Source organism: Struthio camelus, chromosome 4 (genome assembly GCF_040807025.1).
Source record: "Struthio camelus isolate bStrCam1 chromosome 4, bStrCam1.hap1, whole genome shotgun sequence".
Taxonomy (NCBI): Eukaryota; Metazoa; Chordata; class Aves; order Struthioniformes; family Struthionidae; genus Struthio; species Struthio camelus.
This window is the reverse complement of record NC_090945.1, coordinates 73,590,274-73,616,275: the sequence shown is the minus strand read 5'-3', so window position 1 is coordinate 73,616,275 and position 26,002 is coordinate 73,590,274. Positions and strand designations below refer to the sequence as shown.

The following is a 26,002-nucleotide window of genomic DNA, read 5'->3' as shown; positions in this document are numbered from 1 at the left end:
TAACTTTTGTGCCAGGAGGTGCCTCAGTGGAGCTGTTAAAAGATTCATTCTCCTCAGGAAGGCAAAAAAAGAAACTGCAAATGCATAATAAAGACTAGCAAGAGCAATTCTCCTACTTTAGCAACAATTAATTTGATTATCATCGTAGGACTGCAGAACACACAAAGGAGTGGAATTGTTACCCGATCTGTAAATAAAGACCTTGATGAGATTCAGAGAGGTGTAGTGTACCAAAGTGGTGTATTATTGTCATATCTGAGCAGCTGAAATTTATATTAAGTTTTAGTTCATTAAATAAAACAAGAAGGCAACTAAAATAGCTTAAGCTAATGCTGTTACAGTATGCTTGCTTGTTTCCTTATGTTCATCGTGCAAAATCAAATTCTAGGAATATGGGACTAAAGGGAACACTTGGATCCTTGAATCCTTAAATCCTTGAATTTACTTAAGAGCTTGAATAAATGCATATGGCAGGAGAGGGGAGAGGCAGTTAAAATACAATACAAACGGGTCAAATATACTCAGAGTGCAAATTTTCTGGTTATCTTCTAAAATTTCATAGCAAGCAATGCTTTGATATGTTTTGATATAAATCCTTGACTTGCTTGAAGTGTCAAAGGGAATATTTTTTATTTGCTACTTCGTAAATGCAATAGAGGTTTTAAAATAGCTATTAAAATGTATAGTGTTTTTAAAAATGAAGAAAATAATATATTTATTCCCATTAAGGAATTTTATCCATCAGCTTAGTCATTTAAATAATAGCTAAAGGCAAGTCATGTTATACTCATCTTTTGTTTAAATTTTTACATGGAACAAAGTTATGCTATCATATTAAATATCTTACGTACCTGTGTCCTAATATTGTTGAGAAGCTGCTAAAAAGTGTGATGTAATGAAATAATATTGATTCTTCCTTTTGTAGGATTGATGAAATCTTTCCCTTGCTAAATGCTGCTGCAGAATAAGATACATTCTTGATCGTATGCTGGCTTCTAAGAATTAAAATATGGTTCGTGTTTGATGTAGTCCATCCATAGTGCATATCCTGTAAATGTACATCGACCTCAACCTCTCAAACATTTCAGAGCCAAGTCTCTAAGCAGCTTAGCAAATCCTTCTTTGTCTGCTTTGTGCTAAAATTATCAAATTGTTTTCTTGGATTTGCTGATGTATGTAAATCCAATAACAGTGAATCACAGGAACTGTTGAGGTGATTTCTAAATCTCTGATTAATACATTCTTGTGTTTTCACGACTGTATTAGCCTTGCAAAGAGAATATTTTACAGAAAGAGAAATTAATCTTCTTGATATTGCTGTTAGTAAAACAATACCTTTGGTCAGATGGGCTCTTTCCTTAGATATTTATCTAAGAAATAGGGACATCAGTTCTGCTGCTTGATGCCTGTCTAAGGGGTGAAGTGGTCATCATTGTCTGGCAGCTGAAATTTGCCATAGAAGTTCCTTTCCTGGCAGAATTTTCCCTGTCTGGCACAGATCCTTGAGGATTTGAAGCCATCTGAGATGTTGGTGCAGGACTGTGAATGACTGGCTAATGCCATAGGTGAATTTGAGAGGACAAAAGGCTTGATTGAAGCAGCCCACTTCTTCAATCCAGTGTGCACCTCCCAAACAGAAAGGTTTCTCCATCACAGGCCTTCTTTCACTGCCTAATCAGCAGAAAACACCAGGATTCTCACAGCCTGTGCTTGCTTCAAAAAAGTGTCTGGGAGCTAGGGGAAAAAAACAAAATGTATGTAAGGGGCTGCGTAGATGTAGAGAAAGGCATAGTCCATTTCTCATCAGAATTTGAAGCAATGTAAAAAGAGAACTTAGGAAAAATGAGGAGAACCCACATTTTTAGTGGGAAATTTGGACCCAGCTACTTCCATGAAGTAGCATGACTTCTTTACATCTCAAATCAATTTTCTTTCTTTGTAATGCAGAAGTTCCTTGCATGCCAAAATCTCAAAATGATGATAAATCATTACTGCACTGATTTATTACCTCCTGTTGAAGAATGATGGCTCTGTGACTGCAATTCATTGCTCACTGAGTTCAGTGGAAGGATTTTCATTTGTTTCAGTGCTCCTTGGAGTTGGCACTGTATTCATGGAAAAAGTACTTAATGCAGATTCATTGTTATTCTAACACATGATGGGCACATGTGCTTCACGTGTACTTCATGGGAAGGCAATCAACTTTTTTTTTTAATTAGACAGTTTTTAAATTTTGGTTAAACCATTCAAGGGTGTTAAGTAACTGAAGTGCAATATTATTTTTGCCAGTACTGGCTTCAGTATTTGTAGTCCTTTGCTTCATAATGCAAACTGAGTTTTCTAAGCCACTGTTACTGGAATTTCTCTGTTACCAAAAGTAGAATAATATTCCCAGGCTTGCGTGCATCTTGGTGCCAATTGCATTTCAAACAAATGTTGATTACACAGAGGTTCCAGAGATATTTATTTCCTTAGAGTTGCACTATAGCCATGGGATCCCTAGCATGCTAAAAATTACAGAAATTTGCCTTTTGAATTCAGTACCTAGCGTATCTACCTGGTTCTCCACTGGCAACGCATTAATATCACTCCCACTGATAGAGGACTATCTGATCTGAGTGGTCTGCTAGGAACCTATTACCTTTAATTCAATTACTTAAGCTGTAGTATCCCTTTTCTTGCACCTTTTTACTTAATGACGTTAAGTTGGATTAATGACAACAATGAAGTTGCATCCAGCATTTTCTAGCCTTTTGCTGAATTTGGATGTGTTTGGCAAAGAACTATTCTCTCTAGGGAAGTTGTCTGTCTGCCAGCAAAACTGAGCTGTGGGTGCAGAGACCCCTGAACTGGTCCTGCAGAGGCTAGCTCAGGCAGCATCCGACTTATGAAGTGAAGCTATGTGCAGACATGGTGACCTGCTGTTTGGCAGAAGGTCCAGACGGCTAGGAGGTGCCCTGAGCGTTCGGGCATTGCATCCAGCAGCCCTGCTCCTAGGAGCTCGCGATAGTCCTGGCACAGTGCTGCAGAAATCCACCTGTATGCTCTTTTCAGACCTGTGCTGGCTACTTATTTCCATGAAGTGTTGTGCCTGAAGTATTAAGGCATTGTGGAACCACCTAACACTTTGCAGGAGCTAGCAAGCTCTGGTAATGCTATGCACTCCCACCACCTTTCCCATCTTTCTGTCTCAGTCCTCTTACCTCTGAAAATAAGAGCTAACTGCCTTAGATTCCCCACCAGTACTGGTCAACCTACAATAAATAGCCTTGCCTTCCTCGTATCCCAGAGTAAAGTAATTGCTTTCAGTGAATTATGGCACTTCAGCAGATGTATAGCCTTTTCCAGGAAAACAAATTTCCCATTATGAAGAGAGAGGAAATGATGGTCATGAGCACTTAGGAGGAATCTGCTGAGAAAAACATTTAATATCCTGCTTTTGGGCAATTTGAAAGGCAGTTTGTGTTTGCAAAACAAACAAGGAATTAGAGGGGAGGAGCAGTATGTGGTTGTTACAGGCAGCGAGCTGTATTTATAAAATTGGAAGTGACTGATGCTAAATTTCCTTCTTATGGCTCTGTTCACTGAGGTAATGTCGTAAATACTGCAGTAAGTGTTAGGGGTGCTTTAACAGATTTGCAGGTGTATGCCTCTCTTTACATTATAGAAGAAAAATTATGCTTTAGCTGTCTTAAGTTTCTGAGTCTTATCTCCTTCTTACCTAATAGTTAGTGTTTCAGGGCTGTCCAACAGGGCTGTGGCTGAGAGCCACCTACCTTTGTCAAGATATATATACATATCTATACACACACACACACACACACATACATATATACATACACATATATACATATATATGTATATATGTAAATATACGTGTGTGTGTGTGTGTGTGTGTGTGTGTGTATAAAGAAATGTTTTATAATGGATGTTAAAGTCTATTTGAACTGCAGCTAAGTAATAAATAAGGCATAAATAAGGCATATATTCTATATCTTCAGCATGTTCGTTCTGTAGCGGTCTGGGAATGCAAACAGATTTTGCAGATGAGCCTTATTCCTAATTTTACTGAATTTGCCATTCCAGCCGTAGCTGGGCTAGCAGAGACACCTGCTGGTTAACGCAGCACAGCAGTAGGCCCCTTTGACCCCTGCTTGCTTTCAGCGACTTGCAAGCCCTTACCCGGAAGCAGCAGGAGCCTGTGTTACTAATGGAAAGATGATTTATTAGGTAGGTGCTTTCCGTGCTGAAATGGATGTTCAGCCAACCATCTTTCCAAAATTCAGGAGAGCTCCATGCAGGTGATGGACCAGCACATATGGAGAGTGGGTAACGGGGAGAGATAGTCACAAATTTATCAATCTACCGACCTTACATTTGTGAGTTTTGGTCTACTAGTGAAATAAAATCAATTGCTAGATCAACATTCACAATTTTTGCAGGTCGTTTCTGAATGCAAGCAAGATGGGCAGTGTTAAGCATCGATGTTGTCAGGGCTGTTCCTAGCATTTGCACGCTTCTCATTCATGGTTATGTTCTCACTGCACTATTTTTAGCTGACTATGGCTCTTTGTTTGCCTACTGTAGTTCCTTTGTATGGATGCGTGACTTGACAGCACAGCATTATTCCCGTGAATCCTTTCAGTTCCCAAAAGGTGCACTCATGTGCCTAACAGGCAGCTATTAACCGTAGGGACGCGGGAATTACTGGAACTGAGCAGAACGCTCCTCCACTTGGCCAACAGCCCTCTCTGGCTGTGACCAGCACCAGGGATTTAAAGGAAACAACTGCTGCACTGGTTTTAGATCGTGCACCTATGCCTTCTGTCCCTCTCTATTTAAAAAATGGAAACAAATAAAATGACTGCCCAGCGTCTTAATTTTTGCCTGCATGTCTTAGCCCAGTTTTCTCAATGTTTTGGTGGCAGGGTATTGTAGATTTTGTTGCTTTTCACATAGTCTTTTGTCCAGTTGACGATGCACTGGATTTCATCTGCTTCTTTAGTGTCCAGAGAACCTCATTCAGGGGCAGACCCGGATGGATCTTTTATAATACAGTTGTTATATCTCTATATTGCATATTGGGAAAAGCTTCACTCACTGATCATCAATTTATGCTCTCAACTATGAGAGTAGATAGAATTTGTTGGTAACAATAAAACAGCTCTGCACAGCTTGTGTCACAGATATGCTTTTGAAAATGTAAACAAATCAGAATTCATTGGAAGCCTCTAATCAGCTGGTGAAGAACAGAGTGTGAGTCCACAGCTTCTTGATTAGTAATTCTTGCAAATAAAGGGACAATAGCTAGAGATGTAAATGCTTATATAAAATGTCAAGCAGTCCTGCTTTTGGTCTTAATTAGCATGTGTAATTTTTATGTAATTTCCTTCTCAATAATTTAATATAACCTTTGACAGCATCTCTTGCTGCTTCTGGAAGCTATTTTTGTGTTAAAGCTGGAATTATTGCATTTAGCTTACATCTATTTTTGAAAATCATATTCTGGAAATTTTTTTCTTGTATGATCAAGTTAATGCTATAATGCACATGGGCACAATGGGGAAAAATAATAATATTTTTGTGTTAGTCACCCTGCACAGATGTAAACTTGTTTTTTTCCTGTCAATATACAGCAAATATATGTATGTATTTTAAGGCCATTTCTCTGGTTACATGGAGTTAAATCATGAGTTAAATCAGATTTTTCAGGATATATAAATAGCTGAGCTAGGCTGGTTATCCTCCAGTGCTGACCCTGTGCAATCACAGGATATTGACTGGACTAGTTACGCCCACTTCATCCTCCTGGATAATCCGCCTACAATTCTCCAGGGGAAAGCAAATAAACACCTAGAAGTAAACACGCTCAAGTTGTTATACCTGCTCAAGTTATTATACCTGGTGGAAAATTCCAGCCTACTGTTGCATTTTAGAATAAATTCTGATCTCTGTAGTTTTCACCTCTAGTTCTTGTGGAGAAAAGGTGGTTACAAAATCTTACCCATTTGCAATTTAAGGCTTCTGCTGGTCTAGCCCTGTCATCGTGATTTCCATTCATGTAAGGGGAATTCTACTTAGTTAAACATGAGTTGCGTTGACTTCAACATGTTATCCTTAGGGGGCAAATCATTCTTACAGAATGTGTCTCTATATATACAGGTGTGTTTGTGTATAGTATGTATCTGCCCTACTGACTCTATCTATCTGCCCTGTCTGCATCTGCCCTACTGACATAGATCTAGTCATTTTGAAAATTTTGTGTAGATTTTCACTGCTATGAAATTCAACCCTGTGTGTATTCTGTTTTATCATTCCCAAATTCCTCTAGATTCCCCTAGATTCTTTTTTATCATTCCCCTAGATTGCCTTTGTATTCAAATTGATTATTTGGAAAATGTTATTTTTGTCAGCTTTAGAATACTCTCTATCTTTAGCCTTTTCAACTCTTGATCAAAAATGCTTTTTTTCCTTACCTTTTGTTTTATTTTATACCCTAGCTTTTATTACAGAATAACATATTAGTTATCATTAGTTTTCATCGATGTTGGATACCTTATCTGCTTACTTGATGGAGGCATTCGCTGTATCCTCATCACAGTGAATAAGTATTTATAAGTAAATTAGTGTAAGACACCTACTGGCAATGACAAGTATAATAATGCGGAAACTGCAAAAAAAAAAAAAAGTGAAAAAATCTGATCTGGTATTTTCTAGGCAGTACAGAGAAGATCTAGTTAGTTAATTACTCTTTTAAAAGGTAACTGTTATATAAGGAAAGAATATATCTGCATATCAGCTTATGCATGGATGTAGATTTGAAAAGCTGCTGCAGCATATATTCTGTTGGTGTAGGGAAGAGTCACCGGTTAGAGCTGGGAACTGCTAACCAAAAGTCTTACCCTGAACTCTGTTGCTCAGTTATTGCATGTAGCTTTAGGAAGCTAGTGAGATCACGTTGGGTATTTGTTTTCTATGCTGTGAAAAGGAAGAATAGCTTTTCGCCTTTCTGAAAATGATATTGTAGAAAATAGATCAAATTCGTGCTTGTACCTCATGACTGACTGGAGGTTTTTAGACTGTGATAATGTTATTGCTTTTGTTGCCATTTCAGTCCGAACCAAACTGTTTTTTCTCTGTCTAATCATTGTCTTTCTGCTCTGCCAGTCTCATGGAGTTTAAGAGCTGCGACAGTTTAAGAGCTGTGCGTGACAAGTGGGAAACAGAAACCTCAGCCCTTATTTTTAGAACTATTCTGAAGAGCTGCAGGGATGGCTTCTGAAAAGATGAAAAATTCATAAGTGAATAATAACATCTTAATTTTTCTCCTAATTAACAGAATTCCCAAATCTGAAAAATGCTGACTAATCCTAATTAAAGTGGTCTTTTCTAAAAAAACACTTGCTCTAAACCCTGTGGTGAGAAAGCCGCCAGATGTTTGGGAGCTTTTTTATTTCTCTTTTTCTGGAATCCCCATAAGAGGCAAGCTCTCAGCAGATACTAAAAAAACAAAAACGACTTGTATGATAATTCTTAAAGGTGAAAATGATATTTGCAAATATTGCTTCTCTCCACTAATCTCACCCTGTTCAAATTTTATTAGAGAGCATAGCAGGACCACCCAGAGAGTTAGTCTGTCACTCAGACTTGGGATGTGGTTGTAAGTAGGAATCAGCAGAGCTTGAAGGCCTAGAGGAGAAATAGGACTGTAACTTGGTGGATCATAGATCTCAGCAGTGGTTACATCTGCCTGTTTCTCATTGCACGGCTTCTTACAATGATAGTAATATTCCTGCTATATACAGTGTATGAAAATAATCACTTGAGAGGGAGTTATGCCTTGAGCGGGGAGCAGATGAAGTATGAATCAATTCAGATGTAGTAGGGGAAAAACGAAATTAAAGCTGCATGTGGTCTTGTCACATGAGGATAATCTAATTTGTACCTTTGTGTTGTCTGAGGAAATCTCTGAGCAGTGCAGTGTGATACGAGGGGGGCAGGGTGCATCGCAGGGTGGATGCGTCTCATCTTTAGGGTGGCTCCAGCCTAGATGTAAAACACTCAGGCTGAACTCTGTGGTTCTCAAAGCAATACCAAGTGTCAGCTGCCGCAATGCTAGGGCTCTCATAGGCTACCGTGATACTATTGGTCAAAACATTTTGGGAATGATAAAATGCTTTGGGATCGGTACAAAAACTGGCCTATGCTAAGAAATTTGTTTAGTTGATAGTGTCCCTTCCAAAGTTCAGGAACTGTTAGTAACCTTAATTTTTGAGGCCAGGCTGAGGTCAGCACGTTAATTCCAGAAGAAGCTGGTGGATTATAAAGACATTCCTTGACTCGCAGTGGATGTCAGTAGGAGATCCCAGGCTTCTGCCTATCAAAATAATTTTTTACAACTGTGCTGTAGTTCATCTGTAACAAGTACAATGTACTAAAAAAGCAGTAAAATATACCTTGTTAATGTGGAAGTGCAGCAAATTAAAAAAGGGTATAATTTATTGAAGGGAAACAAGGGGCTGGAAATAAGGTAGGATTTGTGGACCCAGAAATGTCATATTTTCAGAGATCCTTTATGGAACCAAAAAAGGAAAATCATTAAAAATAAGGACACCTACACTGAAGAAGACCTCTGACTGTGGTGGGAGGTGCTGCTAGTAATAGGATGGAGGTGAGTGTCAGGATGATACCTTTGTGATGATCTGAAAATTGAAGTGTGCTCTGTTTTTCTGGGCAAGCATGAATGTGCCCAAAACTTAATTATGTTTTATAGAGAAGGAAGATAAGAGAGTTAAAATGAAATGTCATAGTATCAACTGCTGGCTGTCTACGTAAGTGGAAAACTTCTGCCTGTTGCAGAAAAAGTAGTTTTGTTGCACTTCCAAGAATTCTGGTATTATTTGGCCTTCTCCGAGTGCATATGTTATGGCTGTGATTAAGAGGTGATGATGATTAGACTTTCTGATCATCTGAATGTGTTTAAGTTCCCATGGTTTCATGGAAGCTTGGGGCAATCCTGCCAAGAGCATGCCCAGTGTAACTGTACAGGAAGTGTTACATTCATAATGGATTACTATTAATTATTATTCATATGTATTATCATTATAATAAAATGTTCTCCTCTCTTCATTTTTAATCTATTTCTTTTCTTTTCAGGTGCATATTCTTTTGAGAAAAGATATTATAAGTTCTGTTTTTCTTGTTTGTTGCAGCGGATTCGAGAACTAGAAGATAAAATAGAACTTCAAAAGCGGCAACTCAAAGAAATTGAGGAGAAGGTAAATAAAAGTCCTTGGCAATGCTGGTGGACTTTCTTCCATACTAATTTATTTCTTCACTGCTAGATTGAAGTTACTCATACTTATTTTAATATTGAGAGACCTATTTCAATACAAGAAATATCAAACTTAATTTCTAATGACTTCTGCGCTAAATGAAACTTTGTCTCTATTCTGCTCAAAATTATTTGCTAGCTGTGTTTTCCACCAAGTATGGAAAGGAAATGAGGGATCTGGAAGAACACTGCACAAGAAGGGAAGGAATTGCTGTGAATCAAGAAACCATAAACAGATTTGTCTATATTTGAAAGAACTGGTTATCCCAACCTTGTTCTTCAGATAATGCCCCTTTGCAAAGCTCTCGTGCGCACGCTCTCTCTCTCTCTCAAAAAAAAAAAAAGTTAATGAGGCACATGTGATGAATACTGCAAATCGAAAATGTCTCTTACTTTAAAACGGGAACAAACTTCAAATTAATATCCTGAATACAAATATTCTCCAGTTTTGAAGATGTTCAGATTGAGCCTTAAGGCAACAAAAATGTTTAAATCACTGGGGCCCCAGTCCGGAGATGTCAGCAAGTTCCTTGACTGTGGACTTTAATGTTTCCCAGTTTTGTGGAGGTTAGGCTGTCCTGCAGGGCACAAGCTGACAGTGAGGCTTTCTCCGTGCTCTAGTGACATATTTTAGTTGCTTTTTCTAAACCAGTGGAAGAGGTCGGTGGGGTTTTGCTGGGCTGTGAGAGGGTTTGGGGATGGGGGAAGGCTTTCTTCTCACCGCTCCTTCAGCTACTCTCAGGATGTGGCGCTCCTGCCTGCATGATCCCTTGGGGGTATTGCACGTTTATGCAGCAGCTACTCCAGTCCCCTCAGCAGCTTCCTTGGCCCTTCCTGCCCCCATGGTAGTTGTCTCCTCTGCAATACCCTTCCTACACTTTTTGAACCATGGTATCTAGTTGATCTTGAGGATAAGCTAGAGAGCTCTGAGGAGCTGGGCTTTCTGCACCCTGGCTGTGGCTAGCATGTCAGCAAGGCTGAGCAGTGATCTGTGTTCCCACTATCTGGAAACACAGGCAGCATCCACCAGCAGAAGGCTCTTTTGCTGCCCTTGCCCTTTCTGCCCTGGGCCACTGCTGTACCTGAAGCCGTTCCTGCCTAGCAATTGGTAATGTCTAAGATATTGCACTTAATTGGTAATGTCTAAGATACTGCACTGCTCAAGGTAAAGAAACCTTGAGGTGTAGGTAATAGGTCTCTGACATGTTAACTATTGGCAAGTACTGTGTTTTATCTGCTCTCCAATCCAAGTACCACCTATTCTACAACAGCAATCTCTCTAATTTTACTATTGTCAAAAATGTGTTGTCAGTCCACTGCCATGATAGTTTACAGCGCAGATAGTGGATTAGCCAAGTTGCGAAATTGAGCTAATGTTGACAATGGAAGTTCAAATGATCTATGCTGGTTAGTCAGTGCAATGGATGGAGAAAAGTACTGGAAAAGAAACAGCTTAACCACAGCCTCAGCAGAAAGCTGGTACTGAATTAAAATGGTTAATGTTTTCTTTACCTTAATGTTACATTAGCAGCAAACTTCTCAAGGCTTCATCATTTTTTGACATCCTTCTTCCCCTAGATGAGTGGAGGGCTTTCTTCTGCCTGGTATAAAACTAAGTTGCTCTTGTTAATAATTTGCTGACTTTGTGTTCTTATGGTTCTCATTAGCTGTCACCCCCCGAATGCTGTGCCTGTGACTGCCTGCTTAGCCTATCTAATGCCTTTGCCTATATGTTTGTACACGCGCTATATTACATTTAAATTTTTTGCCTTGACATTAAAGCTCATTATGAATTTGACTGCCCTGCAGGGAAGAGCATGTTGTCCGAGGATCAGTGAATGGCGTAGTTCTCCTTCATTGTTCTTTTGAAGATTTAGCATGTCTGTGGCTGCAGACTGATATCTCTGTGCTGCTAACATTGAGCACAATGAGTTTCTTGTGGAGGGAAGACTTACACTTTGGAGGAATGGAAGTTTTTGTAGCTGAGCCCTGTTGTTGGGTGCAGCTAAGGGCAATGCATCATATAGTGTCATGAGTATGGCTTTTTATTTTCCTTTATGAATGAATTCAATTTTTACAATTTGTGTGAAATTCTACCAAACTAGAAAATAAGAATGGCAGCATTTTGCCCACTTTTAGATTCTTCAGCCAGCAATGCTACTTCCAAGGCTATATACGATAATTATGTAGAATGGCAGCTTTGTTCTACCAGCTGATGTGTGAGGAACAAGTGTCGTTTAAGCCCATGTCATACTTTTATAATTGATTCTCTACACTTCAAGTTCCATTTAGTTTGTGCCCTTGGCTTGGTAAGTCTTGTTTCAGGAAAGCGTTTAGGCATGTAATTACAAGTACGTGCTTAACTAAGTCATATAACCAGGCCTATTGTTTCTGGAATTTACATAATCCTCAAATTTTACCACTTGTATAACTGCCCTTAAATATTGAATTTTGGATCATGTGACTTCATTTCAGAGAAAGATTGGTATACTGTATCTCTCTTTCAGATCAACTCAATTAATATTCGTGTAAGATACTACTGTAAAATAATGTCATTGAATTTCATATTGCAGATCTTACATCTTTTTTCTTTTCTTTTTTTCCTCATTTTCTTTTGATCTTATTTTATAGTTTTTGTTCCTTTTTTTGTTTTTTTCACTAGCATTCATTCTGTGGCCTTGATGACACAACTGAGCCAAGAAGTGTGGTTGGTATTCTTTATATTTCTTTGTACTCAATTTTTAACTCTTAGATTTTGGCATGTTTTGAGAATCGTCTTCATAAGGCCCTGAAACCATGGGTAAGGGTATAGGGTTTTGCTAAGATAGAGTAAGACCAGCTATAAAATAAAGCCTGGATCGTTAAGCCACCTTCCTAGACTTCTGCAGAAGGTCATCAGGTTCCCAGCTAGAAATGACTTTGCATTCTTGGATACTAACTGCCTTAAATGACATGAGTGTCTCTCAGTTCTGCAGAGCAGGTACATTTGGTCTAAAACTTCAGGTATTGCTGTTTTTTAAAAAGTCCTGTAAGCACCACGACTCAACGCAAAATGGCTACTCAATTCTCACATTTCCAGGAGCACACATCATATTGAGGTGTGAATGTGGGGGGCGAGTTCCCTTAATTCATCTTGCCACAGGTAAATCTGTCTCTGATTAACGTAACATAACAAAGCCCATGTTAAAAGACTTAAATATAGTTACTTGTTAATTGAACTCTTGCCTATTGTTGATTATTAAAAGGCAGACTGGGTGGTTATCGATGGTAACTTTGATCTTGTTATTTTGAAGACAGCATCCAACTTTTAGGAAAAGATTGTGGGTGTCTGTGCCCTTAGGGCTGGATGCCAACACTTATTTCTAAATAAATGTTATCAGTCTAAAGCTGAGCAGGCTTTTCTTTTCTTTTTTTTTTTCTGCAGGATATTAAAAGAGCCTATGGAGTGAACAGCTGAGTCCACATGCAAAAATAGAAAATATTTATTTGAGCAGCTTTAAATTGGTGCATTTTTTCTTAAAACAGCTTGCATAATACTTCAAGCTGCAAGATATTTGAATTTAAAATTAGAGATTTTTTTAAAGATGTAGCTTCAGGCTGGAATGATTTGATAATCAAATAAGGACCAGCACCTCATAAACACTGAAAAAATTCAAAGCGGAATTTACACTCGCACACCAATCAAACACTGGAAAAAAAAATTTCAAGTGCAATTACTAGCTGCTATGTGAACTATTACCTACCAAATGGTTTTATTACAGTACTGAGATCTTTGTCTCCATACTGCATGCTTTCAACAAATGTGGTTTGCATTTCACCCAGGAAACACAGAACCTCCTTTTTAATATCTATTTTAAAAGCTAAGTGTTTGACAATAAATTCTCTGTAGTAAATAGCTGACAAGGAAAAAAAAATACTGTTCAAAGTTGGAACACACAGAGGTTTAGAATCCCACAGTGATAAAATTCATATTAAATATGTAAGTTGGAAATTCACAGACAAAGGAGAGAGAGATTTTGGCTGTATAGCAAGGGAGGATGATAGATTGGATTAAGCAAGCTTTGAAGTGGCTAGGAGCTGCGCTGGAGAATGGCATTTTGAATGTCTTTTGAAAATTAAGGCAATAACTTTTAAAAGTGTCATTGGGAGAATGAAAGATCCAGACATGGACTGAAAGGTCAGGAAAACAGAGTGCATGATGCACCATGGTCAGTTATCTCTTCAAGAAGAAAGAGGGGCTTGAAGGTACAGAAATCATTGTGTAGAAAAATGTGATGAGCAGAGAAATATTTGAAAAGAAATATGGAGGAGAAGATGGTATCCTCCCAAGTGAAATAAAAGAACATTGACATTAGCCACCAAGAAGTAAATCTGACACAATCTCGCCAAGGAGAGGCACATGAGCACAGTCATGGACATTGACCACCTGAACTACAAGGTGAATTTTGGGTGAAGCAAAGTGAAAGTGAAAGTGAAAGTGAAAAGAGTTGTTTAAGATAGAGAATGGTTAGTAAAATCAACAAAGATGAGGCTTTTTCCTTCCAAAGAGGGAAAAGTAAGTCATTGTTTCAGAAGTGGAAAGACAAAATGAAGAAATAGGTATTTTTTATTATTTGTAGCATGCAGGGGAAAGATGAAGATAACAGTAGCACAATATTTAAATATAACTTTCTTCTCCCTAGAGTTTTCTTGAAAATCATCTTTGTATTAAAAGGGCTATGTAGAGAACTACAGAGACACAAGTCCAATCCTTTGGAAACACTGAATTTCAACTTTAATATACAGTGGAATAAGAAAGTTATGATAATACATCAGATAAAGTGGAAAATATAATTGAAAAAAAAACACAGGGCAAAGAACAATCAAGACAGCACAAAGAAAGCTGCAGAAAAGATCTGTCATAGTAACTGGATATCTCACTGTTGGAGGTGCAGAAATCAGTCTCAAAAGATGCTGGTTCTCTCAAATAATTTTTAGGCTGTGAAGTATGATCAGAGATGTACCCTTCACGAAGAATCACTGGGCAAGATCATCATCTGCTGAAGGAGCTGAGGCAGACCACAAGACTAAGTCAGTCATATGCAGCAAACTATGGCTCATGTGAGCGTCTGAATAACACTGTTTCCTGACACAAAGCACAATTTAAATCAGAAACTATCAAGCAAGTCACAAGGATCATGCAAAAGGATCATGCAAAAGAAAAGAATGTGCTGCTCACAAAATGTTATTCAAAAGGAGTGAGCATTTGGTGAATGTATTTTTAAATAGAGATTTTTCATGTTTTATTTAAAGCTTTTGGCAGTGTGATGACAGAATGTGGAAAATGAGGTCTTTATTGCAAAAAGAGCTTTGGCATTAGTCTGAAAAGAAAGACCAAAGATAGAGTTTTGGATAGCCAAACCAGGTGCTGGTGAAGGAACAGAAACTGGAAAATGTGGTTTGCATGGCAAAGAAACAGACACTCTTCCTTCTCGTGGACGTAGTTTTGCTTATCATTGGAAATGAAACTATAAGCACAAACACAGAATGATCATTCAGCAAAGAGCTGCAATGGTAAATGCCCTGCAAAGACAGGAGAGGGTCTTGTTACAAAGGTATGAATAGTTTTGTCTTCTTATTTTTCATGTGTTTTGTTACATTGTAGTTCACATATGATGGTTTTCTCAAAGAAACAGGCTGATTCTGGGGAAATTTTCTATGAGATTCATAATGCCTTTGTTCTGTGTTGGGACAGCAAGATTTGCAGCTTTTGAAAACTGAATATTTCACTCTAATCTTACTAACCATTGCATGCTGGTATTTGTTATAGAACTGAGAACAGTTATCACCTGTTAACTGACTATATTCAATCTGTGCAAGATGTTGGGCCTGATTTTCACTTTCTGTGACACAGGTTTTAAATTATCTCTCCCAGCTGTGTAAGCAAAGACAGAAACAAGAAGATTCTGATTTTTGAGATCAGTCGTAACAGTTACAGTGCTGCCAAACATTTATTTTTCTTGTCTTGAACTGCAGAAGATTGAGTGATCTAACTTCTGTTGGACCGAACCTCTAGTAAGGAGAAGAGCCTTGATTTTGTTTAAATATATAACATCCATGTAAATTGTTTCCTTGTAAATACATTAATTGTGGCAGTGGACTAAGACCTCCTTAACCAATAATTTTAGAATACCGTTTTAGATTAATCTTCCTTATCTAAGTGCCCTTACCTAAGGGAAGCCTTTTCTCGGTCAGGTATGTCTACAAAGTTTGTAATATTTGAAAACAAATACCTTGTCAACTAGGTATTATTTCTGAATTAATTTTTCCAATTTTATGAGAGCATTGTTTGATTTTTGTGATCAGGGTGTCTCATATGCTAAGCGAATGTCCGAATTCTGGTCTTAAACTGACTTATATTTGCTGGTTAGATTGCATATTACAGAGATGGGTTTGATCCCCCAAAGTGTTAAACATTGGTCTACAGCCAACAAAATATAGAGCCTGATTTATTTGAATACAGGAAGAATCCCATGAAAGATGCTGGGACCCTTCATGTGTTTAAAATGTTGTATAAGTGCTTTCCTGGTTTTATGTGGAAGTACTTTTCAGGATAAAGCCCAGAGGTTTATGGGATTGCAGGGATCTGTTGAGATCTACTTCATAAGTTGTTGTATTAACGTGTATGATGACATATGAATCACTTTTATCATAACATTCTGCGTTTAAAAATTCCTTTTGGGCATGGCTTCATGGTGAAACGAGTTTTAAGTAAAATATTTAATTGAGAATTCCAAAATACCAGTTAAATATATTGAATAGTTCTATGAAATAGTCATAGATTGTCTTTTGAACTAGGAAACATCCCTTTTTATTTTTATTTCTCAAAACAATATAAAATGTGATATAATTTAGCCAAAAGAAGTTGATTTTTCTGTGATAAAGGTACAGTTTCATTAACTCCTCTATTTAGTAGAAAATTATCCCCTTTTCAAAAGTTTGATACCTAATTCCTTCATGAACTTGTCTAATTGTATCCTTTATAGGGATCTCATGTTGTAAATGGAGATTCCTTTCATCCATGCTAAACTACTTTTTGGCTAATGAAATGAGACTCTTACATGAATAATTAATGTGTTTGGTATCAAGAAAGGTTGCTCATTTGATCATCAGAGAGGCTAAGATAACATGCTTCAACGGCAATACATTGAGAACTTAATTCTGTTTTAACATCATGGATCCTTCATCTGAGAGAGAAAAAGAATTTTGCTACTGTATTAAAATGTCCGGTAATGAAGGATTTGATATTCTGAATTTCAATGTTAAAATTGATACTTCTTGGATTTTCCAGGAATTAGAAGATGCAAGTGTGCGCGACGGAGATGTAAACAGTGCTGAAGCAGAGAATTTGAACCTCAGAATAAGAGAGCTGGAAGAGTCGGAGCAAAAACTGAAAAATGTTTTAGATGACTACAAGGAATCAGATTCTGCACTAAGAAATAGGTAAGTGTAGGGTTGTTTGTGTTCAAAATTTCTGCAATATGGCAGACATACTCTTCCCTTTGCCTCTGTACTGGATGTCAAAGCGACCTGCACAGAACTAGCAAAAAGAAAGATTCAATGGGTTTTTAGGGTGACCCATGAGATAACTTACAAGTGTTCCATGTAGCTGTCAAAACAGAAATACAATATTCTGATCTTTGTTTTTATTAGTTAAATGAGATTTACAGCATGATCTAAAATCTAGTAGCACATAACCAGGCAGCTTTCTCGTAATGTTTCATCCATAAATATTCATAACATGTAAATTCTGCTTGTAAAATAGATCACTTTTCTTTTAAGTTAAGCATTAATTCTGGAATAAGATACAATTCTCTTTAAATTTGGCGTTTTGTATTGCACAGAAGTCTTGATTTAAGAAAGCGGCATATAGTTTAGTATGTTGATCCTAAACATTATAAAAACTGAAGGTACCATTAGGCATTAATTATACAGTTGAATAGAATAACAAGACCAAGTTTTTGATGCTGAAGGATAGCACTATTCTAAACAAAGTTAAATAGATAAAAGGCTAGGGAATATAAGTGTCATTCACAAATAACTGTTTTCATGTGAGATTTTTGAATGAACAAAGTGATGAACGGAGCCTTGCTGAGTGCTGGGATGGGGGTAGCAGGAGAGTTTGGCAGGTAAGGACAATGAGGCAGAGTTAGAAGGTGGAAATGAGAAAAGTATACCATTGGGAGATTACTGAAGGTTGAACAAAGAAATCCAAGGAACAAGATATGGAAGAGCATAACCTTGGAGTGCAGAAGGGGGAATGTGTATCTCTCAGATGAGAAAAGAGGAGGCTGTAGTACCTGCAACAGGAGGTAAAAGACAGGAAAACATTTTTTGCTTCGCAAGAAGAGCATATTTTGGGATTCAAAAATGTTTAAACCATTGAGAAGATTTTGATGCGCTGGGTGAAAAGAGAAAGAAAACCCTAAGGTGGGTCCCATGAGATTGTCTGAGATATTCCTTGTATATAGAGGAACAACATCACATCATACCATAGTTGGCTACTGTTTTAACAGCAACAAGCAAAGAGAACGTGTATTTTGTTAAATTCCAGCTTTATGGAAGAAATCAGTACAGACATGCATTATAGGTTTCAGCATCCACTGTGAGGTATGTTACAGGTATGATACCTGCTGTTAGGTCAGCAAAACACATAGTGGTTAAGCTGTAAGGTTAGTTTTGGTAGGAAGCATTCACTGTCATTGTAAAATTTGAACTTGCTAACCATGAGCCTAGCAAACTCCTATGATCAGATACATGTAGAGAACAAAGATGTGGTTATCTTTATGATAAATTATTACTTCATATAACATGCCAAGCTTCAGTGAACCCTCATCTTATGGCTTTCCTATTAAGCACCTTTTCTGTGTTCATCTCCGTATCAGAGAGAGAATGAGCATAGATATTGTCTTTAAAAGCTTTGAGAGTTTCCAATATAGTGTGCAAAACCCGGTCAACTCTTCTTATTCATTAACCAGCGATCTATGATTTGTTACTATTTTATTGTTGGGAGAAAAATGAAAAAATAAAGATAAATCTATACATCGCTGATGAGTGCTTATCTATCTGGAACCATACTGTGCAGAATTAACTCAGTAAATATCTTCATTCTCAATATCACAGAGTGAAAGAGCTGGAACTGTCACACAAAACACTTCTGGCGACGACTGACCAATTAAACCTGAAGATGCACCAGGTTGAAAATGCAAATATGCGAGTTAAAGGGCGACTGCGAGACATTCAGGAGGAGCTGATGAACTTGGTGAGAAGGATATTGTTTAAAATTACCTAGTTTAGCTTCTCTTTATGGTAATAACTTATAAGTCAATCTCATCTCCAGTAACCAGCCTGTTTTTAGGCAATAAATCATCTTAGGCTTTCTGTTTTTGGAAAACCAGAGGACTCGGAAGACCTTTGTTTTTTTTGCTCCACTTTCTGTTTCTCTAATGATTTTCACTATTATATCCCTCTTCTAGGCCTTTAAACTTTGGTATTATATGCTCCTACTTCCTTCTTTCCCCCAAATCCCAGCCAGTGTATTCCTTCTCCCTAAGTCAGACCTCACTTTTCTAGCTCCCCAGTAAAGCACTTGTTTGATTCCATGCCATATGTAACACAAGAGCAGAACACAACTATTGCAGCCTCTTTTCTGTACAAAATGCAGCTGCTCAACCTGTCATCTGATTCTTGAATTGCTAACACATTTTCAAGCTGAGCCCCACCGGCTGTTGCATCCACTTTAAGCTTCCTACTTAGCTCTGTGTACCCATGTACCCGCTTCCAGCTTTCCTGAGTTGGTTTGAGTCCTGCCTTCTTTTGTGCAACCCCCTGTGTGGTATGATCACGTGGGCCACCACTCTGCAAAGCCTTTCCTCTAAGTCCTGCTTCCGAGGAGTGCCCTTCACTAAAACAAGCTGACCTGCTACTGCGTTATACAGAAGGTTGCACTGCTGTTTTCTGTCCTTCTCAGCTTTGCCTCCCTGGTGTCTGTTTTGAAACTGTCAGCTCTGCGAGGGAAAGCTTCCGACTCTCCAGAGTACCTAAGAAGTAAATGCTTTGTATTGGGAGAGTCAGTTGTTGCCCCTTGTAATACCTAATGCAGGCATTACCTTGTTTGTACGGCTTATTGGATGGATCCCTTAAAATGGAAAAGGAAAGAAAGTTCTTCAGGTACAGGGTTTCTGCCCATCAGTCTACAGTTAAACAGTGTCTTAGTGACTCTGTTTTTCCTAAGATACACTTTCATTTTCTCAGCCTTTTAAGTCAAAGTTGTATAATCTGACAGGACACTGTAGTCCCATGTGGTGTTACTCATGAGTACAAGCAACAGGCTTAGTTCTTCTGATTAAAAAAGTAAAATGTATTTTTTCAAGATTCAAGAAGCTTAGAAATCCATATATTCCCATTAACAGTTAAACAAACCAAACTATTATCCCCTGCCTACCTGATATTGCATTACATTTAAGCCTAGGTTTCTTTCTCCTTGCTGGTGAACACCTCTGATATGAAAACACTGGAGATCAAAAGGACTGACTTGTACTTAAAGAGATACAACAATGTTTCTGTGCTTCAGTCTTGCTTAAAAGTTGCCCCAGTTGCACTACGATACTGGTGGTTATTGCTTTGCTCGAAAAAAGGACAGCACATGAATCATGAGAGTCTTCTCTTATCTTTCTTTGACATTTCACAAAACACCTTTGCAAACATATGCAAAACACCTTTGCATGTTTCTCAGTGTTCAAGCATGCTTTGGTGCAAGTGAAAATACTAAAGACTTTCTCAAACTTGTTCAGAACACATCTGTTCCTTTCTCCTTTTCCAGGGGACCCATGATATGAGGTAATGGATGACAGGTATGGTGAAGGGCAGAGGGCAAAAACTTGGTCCCTTAAAGATATATTTTGCGTTATATAATTGACCATAGTTTCTCTATCTGCAGTATCTCACTTTCAGAGTATGCACTTTTGTAATGAACTATTTCTTCTGCATGATGAAACAACATTTATCACAGGGGATTTCAGATCGTGCCTGGGATCTCAAGGTGCTACAAAAATACCAGTGTGAAGGGTGTGTTACAGTATAGTTGGGAGCTGGTTGTATGAATTTCAGCCCAAATTTTTTCTGATACAATAAACACTTTAAAACATGCAAAAGGAAGTAAAACTTTCTATATTTTGGGTAGTAGTAGATATACTCTTTTTTTTCTACTGAGATATTTCAGTGATATCTGAAATGCTAAAATAGCAGGTTAGTTTTGCTCTGATGAAGGGTTTTATAGGTTTTTAAAAATTTCTACCTACGTTACACCTGAGTTTCCAGAAAAGAAGCAGAATTAAGCAGAATTAAGAAAGATGAAAATGGGAGAAGAGATTTGAGCTAAAAAATTACAGTATTAACCATACAAACCACTGAAATTGTAGGTTGAAATCCAAGAAAAGGCAGAGAAGAAGCAAAAGGAAAAATTATGTTGGCTTCAGGAGCAGCTGAAGACAAAAGAAGAAGAAGTAAAAAGCCAGTCAGAGTATTTTGAGCACTACAAGCAGAGGCAGAAGCAACAGACAGCAGCGCTGAGAGAAAGGGAATGTTACCTCCAGGGTAAGGTGTCTAGGCTGGAAAAGCAAGTCCTAGATCTCAGCACCCATATTGCTCTTCTGACATCCAAGTTAGAAGAAGGAATGGTACGGTATCTCCAACAGAAGCTGGAAGCAGCATTCACTGGGATTCAGGGCAATATACATCCTGACAGGGAGGTAACAAAATTGAAAACTTTCATTGAAATTGTGGAGCATGACATGAAAAGCCACCTTGAGATATTGCAGCATAATCTGAATCTCTTAAGGGAAAAAGAGGAAGGCAATAGAAGAGAACAAGCAGACTTGCTGACTAAACTTCAGTGCTCCCAGGACTCTGAAGACTTTCTCAGAAGGAAATTGGAGGAATCTTGCCATCATGTTTATGATCTGAAATTATCTGAAATCAAACTGCAGGAACAAATCAAAGAGCTTTTGAATGAAAATAGGGCTTTAAAGGACCAAGGGGACCTGAAGTTAAAAAAAGAAGATGAAAAAGACTCATGTCTTGCAAGACTGGAGAATGGAGACAACATTGCAGTCGGTGTAGACCTGGTAAGTAAAAGGAAGGCCAAGTATAATTAACTTTTATCTTTGTATCATAGTGGATTACAATTATTATTAGGTGTGCAATGGAAATTTAAGTGTGTATTTATTACTGTATTGGTTTCCTTTATTTCTCTTGATGTACTAGAACTTAGTAGAGTCTGATTCATTGAAAAATCACTGAAATCAGTGCTAGAATTTCACTGACGTCGGTGCTTTTGATTAGGCGTGCACTGAGGGCACTTCACAAATCTCGATTCCTTAAGATTTTAAGTGATATGCCAAGGCCATAGCTTTAGGTCAGCACCAGAAGTAATAACCAGAACTTCAGAGACCTCTGCCTCAAGGACACCATTCAGTGCAGGAGTGCACGTTTGGCTGGGTGGGTTTTCACATCTTATTTATGCATGGATGCTGAAGAAAAAAGGGTAACTGACAAATCTTGTCAATGAGATTTTCAGGGTAGTGGAAGAGAAGAGAAGATAGATACAGTATTCACCACTGGGAGTGTGTTGAGATATTCAGTGGTTCACAGTTCCAAAACATTGTGATGTGCTCTGAATGTGTTGAATAGAACTTGTTTGTTTCAAACACTTCACTTCAGCATGGCATGGGAAAGCTCTGCATATGCTCTAGCATGGTATTCAGCTTCTGCCAATGCATTTTGCTGACAAAGAACAATTCATTTCACAGAGAGGACTCAAACAAAGTTTTTTTTTTAATGCACTATGATGGGGGGTTATTTTTCTTCTGAAGATTTGTTAGATAAAGTGAAATCAGCTTAACCTCATTCTTAGCTACCCTACTCAGATTGTGACCTGGTATCTCAAGGTCTCTCCATTTTGTAACTGCAGCTAGCTGGGAGATAATGAATATATATATAAACCCTTTAGTATGGGAGATCAATCACACTGTGAGTTCTTCCCCAGAACTGGGAGTTGATAAAGGCCTAGAAGAAATCAAGACAAAGTTTTTAACCTGGCGCTTGAAATCAGCTTTACAGACAAAGTGATTCTGTACCATTTGTGACTCTCTAGTACCAAAAAAGTGAGCTCTATGATGTTATCTTTGTGTATGAGAGGAAAAATGGTGAGATCCTTCTGCAGAAACCTGTAGCACGTAGGTGCACAGTTGACCTTCGTACAAGTGTGCCTCACCACGTATTTCTCTATAACTGCTCTGAGGTGGCAGAGGAACTGACTGTTGCTGCTAATTTTTAGACTTAGCCTGAGTCATTGCTATGATTACTTTACCTAGTGAGTTCCCTTTTTCTTGGGTGTGAAAAAAATGGTTTGAAAATTGCACAAACTTGAGATATCTTTAGAGGGACTTGAATTGTACATGGAAACAATGACCAACTGCAACATGAGAACCAATGACTGCTATAAGGGGACTGCCTAACTAAAATAGAGGGGTGTGAGGGCTTTCAGTCCCAGAGCAGGAAAGTAGGTAGTGGAGAGTTATTATAATTTGGGAAAAATGAGAAGGGGGGAAAGTAAGTGTTGAGTTATCTGAAGCTGTGAAACCAAGATATACCTGACATTACTGAAGAGGAACCCAGAAAGTCTTCAGGAGACAGAAGGAGACCAAATCACTTTCATTCTATGCTGAACCATAATGAAAGGTTATTTTTATCTCTCCCCAAAATTTTCTAACCATTTCTTTGTTCAAGTATTAATCTACATATCTGTCACTGTAGGAGGATACTGAATCTTAATTACGGAGTTTTTGGTATAAGTGAACATGCCATAATTCTTGTTAAACCAGTATATTTTCTTCTGATGCGCACTCAGTTTTGTTCCTTAAATACTGTGCATAACATCACCAGCAGTAGACCTTGGTGTTTTCTGCATTGCTGGTTGTATTTTCCTTCTCTTTTGCTAGCGCTATGAATTGGATTATTCTAGCAAAAAATAGTGGTTTGAGAGCCTAAGGAAAAATTCAGTATCCATAGTAAAAGGAGAAGGGAGACCTCTGGTGTTGTATGGTGAAACTGAAGAGGTTTTTCCCTCTTTGTCCTGTATTTTAGTATCACCTATAATCTCGTTACATTGATCTTGTAGTATTTAAACCAAAACAGTTACAAGAAAAATCCTATATAAGCTCACCGTATTCCACCAGCAGCAATAAAAATGAAGAACAGTGTGCAGTCTAAGGAGGATTTTCATGCTGATACTTTTCTGGATAGCTGCTGGTATATCAATTTTCACTAAAAGAGTGAATGGGATCATTTGTCTGTTCCCCAGTCAGGAAAAAAGCAGTTTGTGAAGGCAGGATTGCTAGATCCCTGTGAAATATATATGGTATGAAATTGCTCAGCAGATACTATGTCATTCAAATGAGAAGCACATCAATTATTCTTGAAACTAGCCTTAGTCGTTATTGTGTTTTCAAGCATTATTACTAGATCCAATTAGGTGTCATGCTCTGGTCCTGCAGAGGTGAACTGCATCTCATGGAGGGATTTAGTCACATAAATCTCGTTGGAAATTAGTTTCCAAAATTGGCAGCAGGGCCAGGTCTGCAGTGTTCCATTTGCAGCCTATGCCTGAATAAAAAATACAAGGAAAACGGAACTGGTAGCACGTGTCTGTGTCTTAATTTGTCAGCCAGTTTCTAAATGTATCCAAATTTAATCAGTGGCAGAGGAAAGAAAGATGTCAAGCAACACAATATGAAATTTACAGTTAAGTTATAGATTGAAAAGAAAAAATTATTCTGAAGGAGTATTCTACTTGTTACATAGTGCTTTTCCTCTCTAGGAACACCTTTATGGCCTTCACAGTGCCGGGCATTGAACAATCAAAGTCTCACTCCCTTCTTGATTTCTTTGTTTCTCTTCGCTTATGGTCATGTCATTTAGTCTGTGCCCTGCTAGTGTTCCATCTGTAACATAACACATATATGTTACTGGGATTTTCTTCCCTAAGTATTTGTGAAGCATGAAGAAAACATTAGGGTGAAATTTAAAACCAAGACACTTAAAAAATATGTATGTTGGAATGGGAAAATTCTATAAACTAATAGCAATATTAACAAAATAATGGGTGTTTTGAATGTAAAATAGCAAAGGACGTTTAGATGCCTATTTGTGATACCACAAACACTGTACGTTTATAATCTGTTTTTCCTTTTCCTGTTAAGAATGGAGAGCTAGTCGAAGATGACCTTCAAAACCTGAAATGGGGACCAGTCTCAGATCCAGTCCGAAGCAAAGCTACACAGACTCCAACTGTGCTACTACGTGCTGAAAAGTCTGGTATGAAAACAAGCTGGAATTTTGATTTAGTTTCTGTGCAGTAAAAGTGAAGATATTTTCATTCATGTGATGCACATTACTAAGAAGGTAAAAGACCTTCCAAAAACCTTCTAATCTGGAACCTAGAGCTTGAGAGGGTGAATGAATTACTATTCACCTGCCTGACACTAGCATTTAGATACGAGTTCTCTCTGGAATTCCTAAGACTTCCAAGAAGCTAGAGAGATGCGTAAGTAGGGGACGCATCTTCTATGTCCTGACTGAAACAATACTGTAGTTCAGTGTTTGGAAATACTGTGCACCTAGGGAATTTGTCTTTCAGACCAAATATAACAACAAATCTGAATCTGATCTCAACAAATTCTATCAGTCTAATTCTTCCTGCTGAAATCAATTATACAGCAGGTTTCAGTGGATGCCAATACAGACCAGCACTGAATACTTTTTAACCCTTTAAGTTTAACCCATAAGTTTTCCTGTACCCTCTATTATGAAATTTATTTTCCATTTGTAACGTGCTTTGATAACTGTGGATAAAACCAAAAAACAAGTGTAACATATTTAAAGCTTATGTTTTCTTATAAATCCTATTTTATTTTTTAATCATATAGTGCTTATCCCCACATGCTAGAGAAAGTAATTTTCTTCTTCTGCTAGAGATAGTAGTTGTGGGCATACTATGATTAAAATATATTCTGTTCTAAAACTTTAGGACAGACTTTAGGTTTTTGGTTTTGTATGTCATGTAATTTCCTGCCAGTAGCATTTCACTTGTTTAGTGCTTTACCATAACAGAAACATCAGGATGCGGTTTTGATTGGCTTAAGCACATGGAGAAGCTACCGAAAAAACTTCAGCCAGTTTTGGAGCCGAATTTCAGTGCCTCTGCAGAAACTCCTGAAGAACTCAGTCTGACTGAGACTGAGCAGGTGAGAAAAAAGTTACTGCTATTCTTGTTATCTTTGTGAGCACAGCGAGTCTAGGGATTGCGAGATAAAACGCAGGGTTGGTGGACTTAAAGAGGAATGTCAAAATAGCTTGAAATCATATCTATTAAAGATGTTATTCAAGAGGACGATAGGTGCGCGTTAAGAAAATGATTGATTTATTTGTACCTTCTCCTGTTGCCCTCGTTACAAATCTTTAAATTGCTGGAAAAACCGAGAATTATTTGAAAGTTATTTATATGGCAATATTTTTTCTCACTAAATAAAACCTGTATGTAATCAGATATTTTATGGATGAAGTAAAAAA

At 37.9% G+C, this 26,002-nt stretch overlaps 2 protein-coding genes across 2 annotated transcripts in view; both read left to right on the top strand.

The window, feature by feature from the left end:
• The window catches only part of JAKMIP1 (janus kinase and microtubule interacting protein 1), a 157,062-nt gene extending 144,961 nt beyond the window's left edge, over positions 1–12,101 (top strand). The window contains exons 23-24 of the mRNA XM_068943406.1: positions 9,213–9,278; positions 11,997–12,101. Of these exons, the coding sequence (XP_068799507.1) occupies positions 9,213–9,278; positions 11,997–12,086 (156 nt within the window). The 3' untranslated portion in view covers positions 12,087–12,101. The remainder of the gene's footprint in view (positions 1–9,212; positions 9,279–11,996) is intronic.
• Positions 12,102–16,547: 4,446 nt separating this feature from the next.
• C4H4orf50 (chromosome 4 C4orf50 homolog) overlaps positions 16,548–26,002 on the top strand; it is an 82,860-nt gene continuing 73,405 nt past the window's right edge. Inside the window, exons 1-5 of the mRNA XM_009686294.2 lie at positions 16,548–16,816; positions 18,497–18,635; positions 20,794–21,498; positions 24,634–24,748; positions 25,544–25,677. Coding sequence (XP_009684589.2) covers positions 16,548–16,816; positions 18,497–18,635; positions 20,794–21,498; positions 24,634–24,748; positions 25,544–25,677 — 1,362 coding nt within the window. The remainder of the gene's footprint in view (positions 16,817–18,496; positions 18,636–20,793; positions 21,499–24,633; positions 24,749–25,543; positions 25,678–26,002) is intronic.